The sequence below is a fragment of the Chiloscyllium plagiosum genome, chromosome 8, assembly GCF_004010195.1.
Source record: "Chiloscyllium plagiosum isolate BGI_BamShark_2017 chromosome 8, ASM401019v2, whole genome shotgun sequence".
In the NCBI taxonomy this organism is placed as follows: Eukaryota; Metazoa; Chordata; class Chondrichthyes; order Orectolobiformes; family Hemiscylliidae; genus Chiloscyllium; species Chiloscyllium plagiosum.
This window is the reverse complement of record NC_057717.1, coordinates 73,174,446-73,189,485: the sequence shown is the minus strand read 5'-3', so window position 1 is coordinate 73,189,485 and position 15,040 is coordinate 73,174,446. Positions and strand designations below refer to the sequence as shown.

The following is a 15,040-nucleotide window of genomic DNA, read 5'->3' as shown; positions in this document are numbered from 1 at the left end:
GTGTAGGCTCATAGCTCCTTGAAAATAAAGTCGCAGGTAAATAGGATAATGAAGAAGGCGTTTGATATGCTTTCCTTTATTGGTCAGAGTTGGGAGGTCATGTTGCGGCGTTTCAGGCCATTGGTTAGGCCACTGTTGGAATATTGTGTGCAATTCTGGTCTCCATCCTGTCGCAAAGATGTTGTTAGTCTTTTCTGAACCCTTTTAAGTTTCACAAGGATGTTGCCAGGGTTGGAGGATTTGAGCTATAGGGTGAGACTGAGGCTGGGAGCTGTTTTCCCTGGAGCATCGTAGGCAAACCTTATAGAGGTTTACAAAATTGAGGGGCATGGATAGGGTAAATAGGCAAAGTGTTTTCCCTGGGGTTGGGGATTCCAGAACTAGAGAGCATAGGTTTAAGGTGAGAGGGGAAAGATATAAAAGAGACCGAAGGGGCAACTTTTTCCACACAGGATGGAATGAGCTGCCAGAGGGTGTGGTGGAGGCTGGTATAATTGCAACATGTAAGAGGCATTGGGATGGGTATATGAATAGGAAGGGTTTGGAGGGATATGCGCCGGGTGCTGGCAGGTGGGACGAGGTTGGGTTGGGATATCTGTTCGGCATGGATGGGTTGGACCGAAGGGTCTGTTTCCATGCTGTACTTCTCTGACTCTATGACTCTAACTACAGTGAGAGAATGAGAAGGGGTTTAGATCCTTTGGGATTCTGTCAGTGTGAGTGAATGAGATGGGGTTTGGTTCATTGGGATTGGTTACAATGGGAGTGAATGAGAAGGAGTTTGAATTCTTTAGAATCTTGTACAGTAAGAGTGACTGGGAAGGGATTTAGTTCATTGGGATTGTGTGAATGAATGGGAGTGGTTTAGGGATTCTTGTTTTCTGCAGTCTATTACTACCATCTGTATTTGGCTGGTATCAAGAGCTGATGGTTTTGTTCTGCCGTGTAGGTAACGTGTTGAAGGAGCTGAGTGAGCCAGCTGGGGCTACGATTTACACCAGCAAATTCAAGGTGGGCACATTGTTGATACAGTAGAAGTGTTCACAGCAAGAAATTAAATGGAGGCAGCTCAATACTGAATGTGAATGACTGTGGGTTCAGATTTAGGGGCAGCACGATGACTCAGTGGTTAGCACTGCTGTCTCTCAGCACCAAGTTCCCAGGTTCAATTCCAGCCTCAGGTGACTGTCTGTGTGGAGTTTGCACATTCTCCCTGTGTCTGCGTGGATTTCCTCCGGGTGCTCCAGTTTCATCTCCCAGTCCAAAGATGTGCACGTCTGGTAAATTGACCATGAGAAATTGCCCGTAGTGTTAGGTGCACCTTTCAGAGGGAAATGGGACAGGGTGGGTACTCTTCAGAGGTTCGGTGTGGACTTGTTGGGCCGAAGGACCTGTTTCCACACTGTAGGGAATCCTAATCTAATCTAATCCAATCTAATCTCACTGCTGACCCATTTGTGAAAAGCAAGTCATGATGAGCACAGAAAAGGGATGACCATGGCTCTCTGTCCTACAGTCCATTTCATTTTCCCTGATTACCCCTGCATGTTTATTCCCTCAAGTAAAATTGCAGATCTCCCCTCATCAGCTCTGTGCATAAAAATGTAATAGCCATTCACTGAATAAAACATTTCTTTTTCATATTACCCCTGTAGCTCTTACGCAAATGCTGAAATCTGAGTTTCATCATCTTTCGACACCACTATCAGCTAATGGTATTGCAGTCCCTGTTGCGACTGATAACTCAGATACTTGAAATCCTAGTAACCAACTACACAAGATTTCAATTTTTAAGATGTTACTGTAGCACACAAACTAAAACCAGCCGTGATTAACCATTTTCAGTGAAGCTTGTATTGCAAAATCATTTAAAGCAACCAACAATCTCTTTCTACTTGTAATTATTCTGTGCCTTTAACAGACACGCAGTTCTGTCATAACCAATTGAAAGTGAACCTGAAGGCATTCTGTCATTATACTTTTACAGTTGGGCAACTTCTGATCCCTGAACCGACTTCTGTCGTGAAATTATCATGGGGATTTTCTCCATAACCAAAACTAGGCCTATGGTCCACTCTCATTTAAACACTCTGTGTCCTTTCTCTGCCTGTCTCACGTGCCCACCTCTTCTCTCCCCATCTTGTGCACTTGCCTACTACAGTTGCTGTTCTCCAATCATCTAACATCCCTGTGTTTTGGGGACATAGTGATTATGGCAAGCTGTCTCACTATTTTCACCCCTGCTATTTTCATCAAGTTGAGATACAAGCCATCCAGTCGAAGTGACTGATTTACCCTTCAGAGCGACAGTCTTTGCATTAAATCTCACTCCTCGGTTTTTGCACAATCCAGTGCCTTCACTTCCTTCACATCTCTGATATTTTGTCAGATTCCTGTTAGTGAGAAAACATATACAGCACATATATTTAAGTATTCTTACCTTGCACTGAACCTCCAAACATAGGGTCAATGATGACCCATGTTCCCCATCATTGAAGGTGGGAGATGCCTCAAGGATTTGAATATTGCCCTTGACTACGTTTGCTGTCATTGAAGGTTGGTGATCCGACCCTGAGTGTGCTTGAGCTGTGGGGAGCTGAGTATCAAGAATCAAATGCTCTTCTAATGCGCTCCAAAGACTCAGCATTTCTCCAAGCCATCTGTGATCGTGAGAAATGTCCAGTCGATTTTGTGGGTAAAATAACAGGAGATGGAAAGGTGAGTGAAACCTCTTTATCAGGCAACTGTCTGTGTGGAGTTTGCACATTCTCCACGTGTCTGCGTGGGTTTCCTCCGGGTGCTCCAGTTTCCTCCCACAGTCCATAAATGTGCAGGTTCGGTGAATTGGCCATGCTAAATTGCCCGTAGCTTTAGGTGAAGGGGTAAACGTAGAGGAATGGGTCTGGGTGGGTTGCTGTTCAGAGGATTGGTGTGGACTTGTTGGGCCGAAGGGCATGTTTCCACACTGTAAGTCATCTAATCTAATCACTAAGGTGGGAGGCTGGTGCTGGGATTGGCAGATGGAGTCAGACTTTCTATTTGTTTTGGGGAGCTGTGAAATGGGGATCAGTCAGGGGTCTGAGCTCCGTGTGGGGGGTTTGGGAATCCGTGCGAGTTTGGGTTAGTGTAGTGCAGTGGAAGATGGTGGCGAGCAGGACTGAGTGTGGGGATTAAGATGTGGGCATTGGGATCAGTGCAGGCAGGGTTAGTGTGGAGGGCTGGGAGATGGGGATCGGAGCAGGACACCGGGATTGGAATGTGAGCCTTGAGGTTCATTATGGGGGTGTCTGTAGGGGAAATAATTCACAGGGAAGGACACACAGCAATTGGCTGTCCTGGAGTAGTGTGGTTGGCATTGATTGGCTGCTCCGGAAGGGATGGGCTGTGATTTGTTGTTGGGAATGGGAACTCGGCTGCAATTAGCTGATCAAGTGGGGTTCTTCATATGGAGAAGCCAGGACTGTAGGCTGAGAGGTTTGATTGAACAGACTATGTTTTACAGATTGTGCTGGTCGATGACCGGGACACAGCAGCGAAAGCAGAGCTGAACCAACGAGCAGCTCATCCTGTGGATCTCAAGCTTGACTGGGTCCTAGGAAAAATGCCCCAGAAGGTGAGGAAAAGGGGATTGTGATGTAAGGGAGGCAAGGGTGAGCTTTCATCAGTTTTTAAGGTCAGGATCCAGCCAGTGAAGAGGCTACAAAACATGCTAATTTTCATTATTCATTCACAATTGGCAGCTGGGCTGTGTGTGTGTCCAGGGGTGCACAGAATGGGGATTGGGGAGAGTGGATCCAGATTATCCCCGATTTCTCAAATCGTCTGTGTGGCAAGATAACCTCTGCACAATCCCAAATGCTGCTTGTAACCCCAGTATTGTTCAGGCTAGTCTAGTCAGTTTCTGGTTAGTGGTAACCCCTAGGACGTTGGTAGTGGGCATTCGGTGACTGCAAACCATTTGAACGTGCAAAGAGATTTATCCTCATTTGCTATCCCCTCCAGTCCAGAAGAAAGGAAAAACTGAAAGATGAATCTGGCAGCGGAGAGAGAACCCAGGCTTTATGCATCAACAGAAAGCAAGCTGTATCTAACAGCTTCAACTCCAAAAACCCTAACTTCAACAACTGAAAGCAAGACTAAAACCCTGGCTGGGTGTGAGCCTGACTCCACCCACCCATGCTGCTTTTTTGTTTTAAGTTTTTAAACAAAACTCAAAGCTATTTGCTCTGCTTTCCATGGAGCAGGCACCCCACCACCAGCTTTACTACATCCCTTGAAGAGAACCAGAACAGACACCTTCCCCTTAGAGGCACATAGAGTCATAGAGATGTACAGCACGGAAACAGACCCTTCGGTCCAACCAGATATCCCAACCCAGTCTAGTCCCACCTGCCAGCACCCGGCCCATATCCCTCTAACCCTTCCTATTCACATACCATCCAAATGCCTTTTAAATGTTGCAATTGTACCAGCATCCACCACTTCCTCTGGCAGTTCATTCCGTATCCGTACCACCCTCTGTGTCAAAAAGTTGCCCCTTAGGACTCTTTTATATTTCCCCCCCCCCTCACCCTAAACCTATATCCTCTAGTTCTGGACTCCCCAACCCCAGTGAAAAGACTTTGCCTATTTACCCTATCCATGCCCCTCATAATTTTGTAAACCTCTATAAGGTCACCCCTCAGCCTCCGACGTTCCAGGGAACACAGCCCCAGCCTGTTCAGCCTGTCCCTATAGCTCAAATCTTCCAAGTTTTACAACATCTTTCTGATAGGAAAGAGGCCAGAATTGCACGCAATGTTCCAACAGTGGCCTAACCAATGTCCTGTACAGCTGCAACATACCCACCTCTATCACTTCATTTGGCAGTTCATTCTCTCAGTGTACCTAACGTCTGTGTGAAAAGATTGCCCCTCAGATCCCTTTTAAATCTTTCTTCTCTCACCTTAAACCTATGCCTTCTAGTTTTGGACTCATCCACTAAAGTATCTTGGCTATTCACCTTATTTATGCCCTCGTGATATTATAAACCTGCAAAAAGCTGCCCCTCAGCCTCCTGCGCACCAGGGAAGAAAAGTCCCAGCCTTTCCAGTCTGTTCTTATCACTCAAAATCTTCAGTCTTTGTGTTTTTGTCAATTTTATTTGCACCCTTTCCAGTTTAATAATATTTTTCCTAAAGCAGGGCAACTAGAAAAGCACACAGTACTCCAGAAATGTCTTGTCTTGTCACAACATGGTGTCCCAACGCCTGTATTCGATGCTCTGATCGATGAAGGCTAGTGTGCCAAATGCTGACTTCACCACCCTGTTTACCTGTGACACCACTTTGAAGGAACCTGCACCCCTAGGTCTCTCTATTCGATAGCACTCCCTGGGGTACCACCATTAACTGTGTAAGTTCTGCCCTGGTTTGTCTTACCAAAGTGCGACATGGACGTGGAACACTACAGCGCAGGAAAGGGCCCTTTGGCCCATGATGTTTTGCCGAACATGATGCCAAATCAAACTAAACCCTTCTGCCTGCCCTCGGTCCATGTCCCTCCATTCCATGCATATTTTTGTGCTTATCTTAAAGTCCCTAATTGCTCTTCCAGCCTCTTCCTTGTCGACTTGCAATTCTCTTTATTTGTCAAGAGCATTTCTGGGCACCTTCTTTCTCTCCTAGTTCCTTTCTTGCCTAATGTTCCTCACAGGCCCTGTCCGATTTTAGTTTCCTAAACTTTGTGCTGCTTCTTTCCTTTTGACTTAATTCACAACCTCCCTCATTTCCAAGAGTCCCTTACCTTGCCATCCTTGTCCTTCCTTCTCACTGGAACATTCCAGACTTGAATTTTACCAGCAAGTCTTTAATCAGTTTCCACATGTCAAATATGGAATTGCCTGATAACAGCTCCTCCCAATTCAAACTTCCTAGCTCCTGCCTAATGCTGATGTAATTTGCCTTCCCCCAGTTGAGAACCTTCCCACAAGATCCTGACATCCTTTTTCATAGCTATCTTAGAACTTGAGTTGTGGTCACTGTTTCCAAAATGCTGTCCCACTGAAAGGTCAGTCACTTGGCCAGGCTCATGAGCCAACACAATGTTCAGTATAACGCCTCCTCGAGCTGGACTATCTACCTCTTGGTTGCACTAAACAAAGTCTCTTCCTGTAAGGGAGTCACAGTCAATCTTGGAGAAGTTGAAGTCACCCACTATGATATTTTACCTGCCTACATATTTGCTCCACAATCTTTTGGTGGCTGTTGGGGGGGGGCTTATAGTATAAGCCTATCAGAATGTTTGCACCTGCCTTTATTTTTGAGCTGTAGCCATACTGCCTCAGTGGATGGGCCTTCCAGCATGTCCTCTGTGTGCAGGTGTAACATTCTCCCTGATTAGTAATGCAACTCCTCCACCTCTTTTACCTTTCTCCCTGTCTCGTCTAAAAACAATGAATCCCTGGAACGTTCAGCAACCAGTCCTGTCCCTCCCTCAACCAAGTCTCTGTCATGGCCACACCATCATAGTCCCATGTACTGACCCAGGCTCGAAGCTCATCTGCCTTTCCGATAATACTCCTTGCACTGAAATAAACACACTTCAGCCCATTAGTACCATGGTGTCATTTACCTGTCTCTGCCTATCCTTTCATTTTGATTTACTGATGTTGGCATCTCCCTTCCCCTCAATCTCTGCACTTGCTGACCTGCTGCTCTGATTCCCAGCCCCCTGTCACTCTAGTTTGAAACCTCCCAAGTAGATCTGCAACATCTTGCTATTATCTAAATTAAACTCAGTCTGTCTTTCCTTGGCCCAGTTGATCAAGATACTTACGACAACTTTCTTCTTCGTCCACTATACCACCAATTTTGGTATCATCTGTAAACTTACTAATCATTCCTCTTGTGTTTTAATTCAAATCGTTTTATGTAAATGATGAGCAACTATGGACCCAGCTGCGATCCTTGTGGCACACCGCTGGTCACAGGCCTACAATCTGAAGGTCAACCCTGTCACCACCCTCTGTCTCCTATCGTCAAGCTATTTTTGTATCCAATTGGCTAGCGCTCTCTACTAACCAGTCTACTATGTGGAACCTTATCAAAGGCCTGATAAAATTCATGTGGACAACATCTACCGCTCTGCCTCCATCTATCTTCATAGTCACCTCACAAAAAAACTTAATCGCCTCTCACAAACCTGATTTCCTATGTGCACAGCCATGCTGACTATCCCTAATCAGTCCCTTTCTTTCGAAACGCATGTAGATTTCTCTCTCAGTATCTCCTACAACAACTTACCCACCACTGACGTCAGGCTCATCGGTCTGTAGTTCCTTGACTCTTCATTGCAGCCTTTCTTGCGTAAAGGCACAACATTAGCCACCCTCCGGTCTTCCAGCACCTTACCCATGACTACCAATGATTCAAAAATATCCCTTAGGGGTCTTGCAATTTCTTCTTGAGCTTCCCACGATGTCCTGGACTACATTTGATCAAGTTTGAAAGATTTATCTACCTTAATGCATTTTAATAGCTCCCGCGCCTCCTTTTCTGTGGACTCTGAGACATTGCTGCTTATTTCTCAGAGTTCCCTAGCTTTTATGTCTTTCTCCACGGTAATTTTTTGTATATCGCCCAACTCCTATGGTTCCCCAAAAAATGGCCTTGTCAATTGTTAAGGGGTCCTATTCTCTCTTTCGTTATTCTTTCGCCCTTAATAAACTTGTCGAATCTCCTTGGATTTCCCTTAACCTTATCTGCAAGGCTATCTCATGTCCCCTTTTTGACTTCCTGATTTTCCCCTCAAGTGTTCTCTTCCACCCCCGACGCTCACGGGGTTCATTTCATTCCAGCTGTCTATACCTGACATACGATTCCTTATTTTTCTTGAGCAGAGCCTCAATTTCTCCAGTCATGCATTGTTTCCTATTCCTGCCGACCTGGCCCTTCACATTTACAAGAACAGTTTGGCAGACTTGCCTTCATTGCTCAGTCCTTTTGAAAATAAGATTGGGAAATCATGTTAAGATTGTACTGGACATTTTTGAGACCAGTTCTGGTTGTCCACTTACATGAAGGATATTATTAAGCTGGAGAGGATTCAGAAGCGATTTACCAGGATGTTCCTGGGTATGGAAGGTTTGAGTTATAAGGAAAGGCTGGAGAGACTGGGACTTCTTTCCACTGGAGTGTAAGAGATTGTGAGGTGACCTAATGGAAGTATCTAAAATAATGAGTGTTAACGGTTGTTGAATTTCCCCCCAGGATTAGGGCACATTTTGAAGGTCAGAGGAGAGAGTTGTTAAAAATTTTGCCTCATGCTTTTTTTTATATAATGGGTGTTGTGCGTGTGAAATGAACTTCCTGAGGAAACGGAGGGTGAGAGTACAATCACATCATTTAAAAGACATTTGGGTAAGTACATGAATAGGAAAGGTTTGGAGGGATATGGGCCAGGAGCAGTCAGATGGGACTAGTTTAGTTTGGGATTATGGTCACCATGGACTGGTTGGACTGAAGGTTGGACGCTCTCCCTGAACTCATGTTATCTTACTTTTGAAATCCTCCCACTTGCCAGATGTCCCTTTACCTGCGAACAGCCTCCCCCAGTCAACCTTTCAAAGTTCCTCTGGCCTTGCCCCAATCAAAACTGGCCTTACCCCAATTTAGAACTTTGGCCTGTGGGCCAGGCCTTGTCCATAACCTTTCCCTTAACACTATGGCAGTCCCAAGCTATGTTTGGAGAGTTAAAATCCCCTACAATTACAACCCTATTATTCTTTTAGCTGTCAGCAATTTTCCTATTTATTTACTGCTCAGTTTGCTGCTGACTATTTATGGGGCACTATTGTATATAGTGAGCACCCCCTTCTTATTTCTCAATTCCACCCATATAGCTTCATTTAAGAATCCCTCAGACATATCCTCTCTAAGTACTGCCATGATGCTTTCCCTAACCAAAATTGCCATTCCCCCAGGTAGACTGCCTCCAATTCTATCCTTCCTATCACATCTGTATCCCTTGGAACATGGAGCTGCCAGTCCTACACCTTCCTCAGCCATGTAATAATTATAGTCTCCCCGTCCCATCCATGCCCTGAATTCAATCTGCTGGGACTTTTCCATTGAAATAAATGCAGTTTAATTAATCAATCTTTTGGCTCTGCTGTAAGGCAAAGTGGCAATTGTGGTGCGAAAGACCTGGCTGCTGCTGCTATTTTCCCTTGAGAGGCTGTTCTCCTCCTCGTCCTCCTTCACCCCCTCCATCTCTGCTGCAGAACAACTGTACCTGTCTGCCTCTCCAATTGATCGCCCATTTACAGACTGAACCTGTGCTGTCACTACCTCCCTGAAGTTTCCTGTATGCTCCTCTGTGCTTCCGACTGCTGCTCCAACCGATCTGTGTGGTCTGAGAGGAGCTGCAGCTAAAAACTCTTCTTGCAGACATTTATTTTATAAATCTATTCCTGTCGAGAGTGTAGCTTTGCTGATGGATGTGCCATATTTTCATCCAAGAATTGAAGGAAGAGATCACCGTGGGCGGCACGGTGGCACAGTGGTTAGCACTGCTGCCTCACAGCGCCAGAGACCCGGGTTCAATTCCCGCCTCAGGCGACTGACTGTGTGGAGTTTGCACGTTCTCCCCGTGTCTGCGTGGGTTTCCTCCGGGTGCTCCGGTTTCCTCCCACAGTCACAAAGATGTGCAGGGTCAGGTGAATTGGCCATACTAAATTGCCCGTAGTGTTAGATTAGGGGTATGGGTGGGTTTCGCTTCGGCGGGTCGGTGTGGACTTGTTGGGCCGAAGGGCCTGTTTCCACACTGTAATCAATCTAATCTAATCTAATCTGTAATCAATCTAATCTAATCATTCTATCATCACAACCTGGAATTTCCATATCTTGCCCTTTAGAACTGCAATACTGAGCAAATTGCAAGGTATACCTGCAGCATTACTTGACATTTGGGAAGATTTAATCTAGACAAATGAGGTGATGCATTTCAGAAGGTCTAATGCAGCAGAGGAATATATGGTGTATGTCAGAACCCTTTGAAGCATTAACATACAGAGGGATCTAGACATACAGGTCTGCAGTTTCCTGAAGGTGGCAGGCAATACAAGTGGATGACGTAGTGAAAAGGTAAATGGCATTCTTGCCATTATCAGTTGGGACATAATGTATTAAAAATTGGCAAGTCATGTTACATCTGTATAGTTTGGCCATCCACAATCCCAGAGGGATGTGAAGGTTTCGTATAGGAAAGGTTTAAAGGTGTCAGCCTGCTTTGGAAGTTGTTAGCTTGGAGGAGAAATTGGACAAACTTGGTTTGTTTTCACTTGAAAGTCAGAGACTGAGGGCGCCTGATAGAGGTTTACAAAATTGAGGGGAATGGATAGTAGGAGTCCATTTTGCAGGGTACACATGGGGCATACGTTTAAGGTAAAAGGTGGGGGGGTAGGGAAGTATAAAGGAGTTGAGAGGCAAGTTTTGTGTAGAGAGTGGTAAATGTCTGGAATGAAACGCAAAAGGAGGTGGTAAAAATGTTTAAGAATAACAATGTTTAAGAGGCATCTTGATAGATATTCTGTGCCACTTCATTTAGAGGGATATAATATGGATTATGTTGAGGCGAAAGGGTTTTAGTTTAAAAAGATATCGTGTATTGGCACTGTCTTGGTGGGCAGAAGGACCTGTTCCTGTACTGTGTTGTATTGTTTTTTTTGCTCCACTCCACAACCCTCGATCTCATACTGATGAAGCATATGTCACATCAAATGTTGGTGTTTTCTTGCGTCTCCCTTCACTCTGCATGTCTGTCTTTGTGCAGGAGTTCATACTGAATCGGGCAAAGCCTGACCTTAAACCTCTGATCCTTCCTGACAACCTTACGGTGAGGGATGCTCTGAGCCGTGTACTACGACTGCCGTCTGTGGCAAGCAAGAGATATCTGACTAATAAGGTAAGGTGGAGTGACCAAAAAATCAGGAGGGTCTGAGATGGAATATGCAGGTGCCATTGGGGATAGGGTGGGCTTGTTCCAGGTTGGAGGTGTGCAGGGTCTACTGCATAATTTATTTTATGTTTGACAAGGAGATTTATTGTGGCTCAGAAGGAGATGGATTCAGATTTAGCTGGGCAGAGTTTGAGTTGGTTGCCATTTCTGGTTTGGTACTGGAGAAGGGAAGGAGGTTTCAGGTTTGGAGAGTGCTTTGTTTTATTCAGTCCCAGAATGTGGGGGTTGCTACATAGGCTGGTATTTATTGTCCATCTGATATGGTGCTGGAGAAGATGTTGAGCTGCTGTCTTGAACCTGTGCAGTTCTTGTACAACCAATGCATTTTGGGATAGAATTCTAGAATTTTGACCCAGTGACGGTGATGGTTTGGCAACAGGGTTTCAAGTTGAGCAGGAACTTTCAGTTAGTGGTATTTCCATGCATCAGCTGCTATTATGGTTCAGGAGGTATAGGTTGTGGAATTGGAATGTGCTGTCATACGGGCATTGATGAATTGCTGCTGTACTACTTGCAGATGGGGTGCATTGCTGCCACAGTGTGTTGACGATGGAATGTCATGGATGAGGTGCCAGTTCAATGGCTGCTTTGTCCTAGCTTTAGATTAGATTAGATTACTTAGTGTGGAAACAGGCCCTTCGGCCCACACCGCCCCGCTGAAGCGCAACCCACCCATACCCCTACATGTACCCCTTACCTAACACTACGGGCAATTTAGCATGGCCAATTCACCTGGCCCTGCACATCTTTGGACTGTGGGAGGAAACCGGAGCACCCGGAGGAAACCCACGCAGACACGGGGAGAACGTGCAAACTCCACACAGTCAGTCGCCTGAGGCGGGAATTGAACCCGGGTCTCTTGGCGCTGTGAGGCAGCAGTGCTAATCACTGTGCCACCGTGCCGCCCATAGCTTGTTCAAACTTATTGCGTAATGTTTGAATCTCTTGATTTTTATGCAGTCTTTAATATGGACTGAATTTGGGAAAAGGACTGTGAAAGGAATTCCTGTACTTTTTTTTTTAAAAAGCAAGCTTGCCATAAGGTGATGTTTAAACTGCTGTTTGTTCAAACGGTGGGAGAAGTTTAGTTGCAGCCAAACGCACACGAGGGGTGTTTACAGAATAAGATTTGGCTAGCTACAAGTGGCTGAGTGGTCAGTGGAATGGTGACTGGCCTTCTGTAAGTCAACAACATGATTGACTACCCATTGGCTGAACAGCTTGAGATGTGGCTGAGATAAATGCTGAGAAGGGAAGGTGGTGTCCTTTTTACTGTAGTGACAAACACCTAATACCTGAAGAAAGTCAGTTTGTTTATCCTCACCGATTTCTGTGTGCTGTTATTTTTAACCAATAGGTCAGCGGCCTTAGAATTTGTGAAACAATTGGTCTGTACCTCCTGCAAGGATGTGTCTGTAAGCGGAATATGTCTGGTGTTGGAGTTTTAACTGGTAGAGTCATATGTCAACAGTTCATGTCAATAGCTAGAATCAATTTACTGTAAGTAGTAACTTTGTTTAGACCATAAGACATAGGAGTGGAAGTAAGGCCATTCGGCCCATCGAGTCCACTCCGCCATTCAATCATGGCAGATGCGCATTTCAGCTCCACTTACCGGCGTTCTCCACGTAGCCCTTAATTCCTCTAGACAACAAGAATCTATCAATCTCGGCCTTGAAGACATTTAGCGTCCCGGCTTCCACTGCACTCCGTGGCAATGAATTCCACAGGCCCACCTCTCACTGGCTGGAGAAATGTCTCTGCATTTCTGTTCTGAAATGACCCCCTCTAATTCTAAGGCTGTGTCCACGGGTCCTAGTCTCCTCGTTTAACTGAAACAATTTCCTAGCATTCACCTTTTCCAAGCCATGTATTATTTTGTACGTCTCTATTAAGTCTCCCCTTAATCTTCTAAACTCCAACGAATACAATCTCAGTATCCTCAGCCGTTCCTCATATGTTAGACCTGTCATTCCAGGGATCATCCGTGTGAATCTCCGCTGGACACGTTCCAGTGCCAGTATGTCCTTCCTGAGGTGTGGGGACCAAAACTGGACACAGTACTCCAAATGGGGCCTAACCAGAGCTTTATAAAGTCTTAGTAGTACATCTCTGCTTTTACATTCCAACCCTCTTGCGATAAGAGACAACATTGCATTCGCTTTCTTAATCACGGACTCAACCTGCATGTTTACCTTTAGAGAATCCTCGACTAGCACTCCCAGATTCCTTTGTGCTTTGGCTTTATTAATTTTCTCACCATTTAGAAAGTAGTCTATGCTTTTATTCTTTTTGCCAAAGTGCAAGACCTCGCACTTGCTCACGTTAAATTCCATCAGCCGTTTCCTGGATCACTCTCCCAACCTGTCTGGATCCTTCTGTATCCTCCCCACTTCCTCAGTACTACCTGCCTGTCCACCTAACTTCGTATCATCGGCAAACTTCGCTAGAATGCCCCCGGTTCCCTCATCCACATCATTAATATATACTAAGTGATTCTAACTTCCCCAGTGTTTACTGGGACTCCCTCAGTGAAGTGGAATTGAAAAGGTGTCCAAGGGGGTTTCTTGAAACAATATGTAGATAGTCCAATGAGAGAACTGGGTATAACCAGACAATGATCCTGGCTAGTTGATTGAAGTTTCTTTGGAGGACCATTTTGGGAACAGTGATCATAATTTTGCAGTTTTAAGATGGGTATGGATAAGGTTTTGTGTGAAAGTGCTAATTTGCAGGGGAGGCTAATGACATCAGCATTATGCAGGAATTGGAGGAATTAGATTAAGGCTATCTGTTTAAGCACCTGGCATGCAAGTGTTTTAAACATCAGTCGATCAGAATTTAGGGCCAGCATGTTCCTGTGAGGGTAAAAGATAACAATAGCAAGATACAGGAGCCCTGGATGACAAGTAATGTTGAAACTTGTGTCAAAAATTAAAGGAAGCATGTGAGAGGTTTAGGGAACTGAAATCGGACTAGCCCCTCAGGGTTCAGAAAAGATTTACAAGGATGTTGCCAGGGTTGGAGGATTTGAGATATACGGAGAAGCTGAACAGGCTGGGACTGTTTTCCCTGGAGCGTTGGAGACTGAGGGGTGACCTTATAGAGGTTTACAAAATTGAGGGGCATGGATAGGGTAAGTAGACAAAGTCTTTTCTCTGGTGTCGGGGAGTCTAGAACTAGAGGGCATAGGTTTAGGGTGAGAGGGGAAAGATATAAAAAGATACCTTAGGGGCAACTTTTTCACACAGAGGGTGGTAAGTATATGGAATAAGCTGCCAGATGAAATGGGGGAGGCTGTTATAATTGCAACATTTAAAAGGCATTTGGACGGGCATATGAATAGGAAGGGTTCGGAGGGATATGGGCCGTGTGCTGCCAGGTGGGACGAGATTGGGTTGGCATATCTGGTCGGCATGGACGGGTTGGACCGAAGAGTCTGTTTCCATGCTGTACATCTCTATGACTCCATAATATAAAAGAAGATGGAAAGAATTTAAACAAGGAATTAGGAGCACTAAAAGGGGCCATGAAATTTCCTTGCCAAGTAGAGTAAAGGAAAATCCTGAGGCTTTTTCATTATATGAAGAGCAAAATGATGGAAGTGATAAAACCAAAGAACAATCGACCAGTAAGTCTAACATCAATGGTTGGGAAACTTCCAAAGAAAATTCTGAGACAGAACTTATTTCATCTTGAAGAGATGAGAATTAATCAAGGATGCTCAACATGGATTTATCAGGGAGAGATCACATATTCAAATTTGTTTAGTGTTTTGAGGTGGTGACTGGATGTGTGGCTGAGGGTCATGCAACTGATGAACGTCATTACGACCTTTGACAGTGTATTGCATGAAAGACTAATCAAGAACCGAAGACCCCTTGGGATCAAAGGCAGTTTTGTAAATTCAATGTTAATTTGACTTAAGTGGCAGGAGGCAAAAGGGCAGAGGTTTTGTTTAGAACAAAGAACAGTACAGCGCAGAACAGGCCCTTCGGCCCTCGATGTTGCGCCGACCTGTGAACTATTCTCAGCTTGTCCC

General features: G+C 45.1%; 1 protein-coding gene across 4 annotated transcripts in view; it reads left to right on the top strand.

Annotated features, from left to right (window-relative positions):
* Positions 1-15,040, top strand: part of pfas (phosphoribosylformylglycinamidine synthase) — an 81,129-nt gene that overhangs the window by 29,722 nt on the left and 36,367 nt on the right. For all 4 annotated transcript variants that reach the window (XM_043694628.1, XM_043694627.1, XM_043694629.1 and 1 more), the window contains 4 exons: positions 950-1,011; positions 2,557-2,718; positions 3,503-3,613; positions 10,813-10,944. In XM_043694628.1, coding sequence (XP_043550563.1) covers positions 950-1,011; positions 2,557-2,718; positions 3,503-3,613; positions 10,813-10,944 — 467 coding nt within the window. The remainder of the gene's footprint in view (positions 1-949; positions 1,012-2,556; positions 2,719-3,502; positions 3,614-10,812; positions 10,945-15,040) is intronic.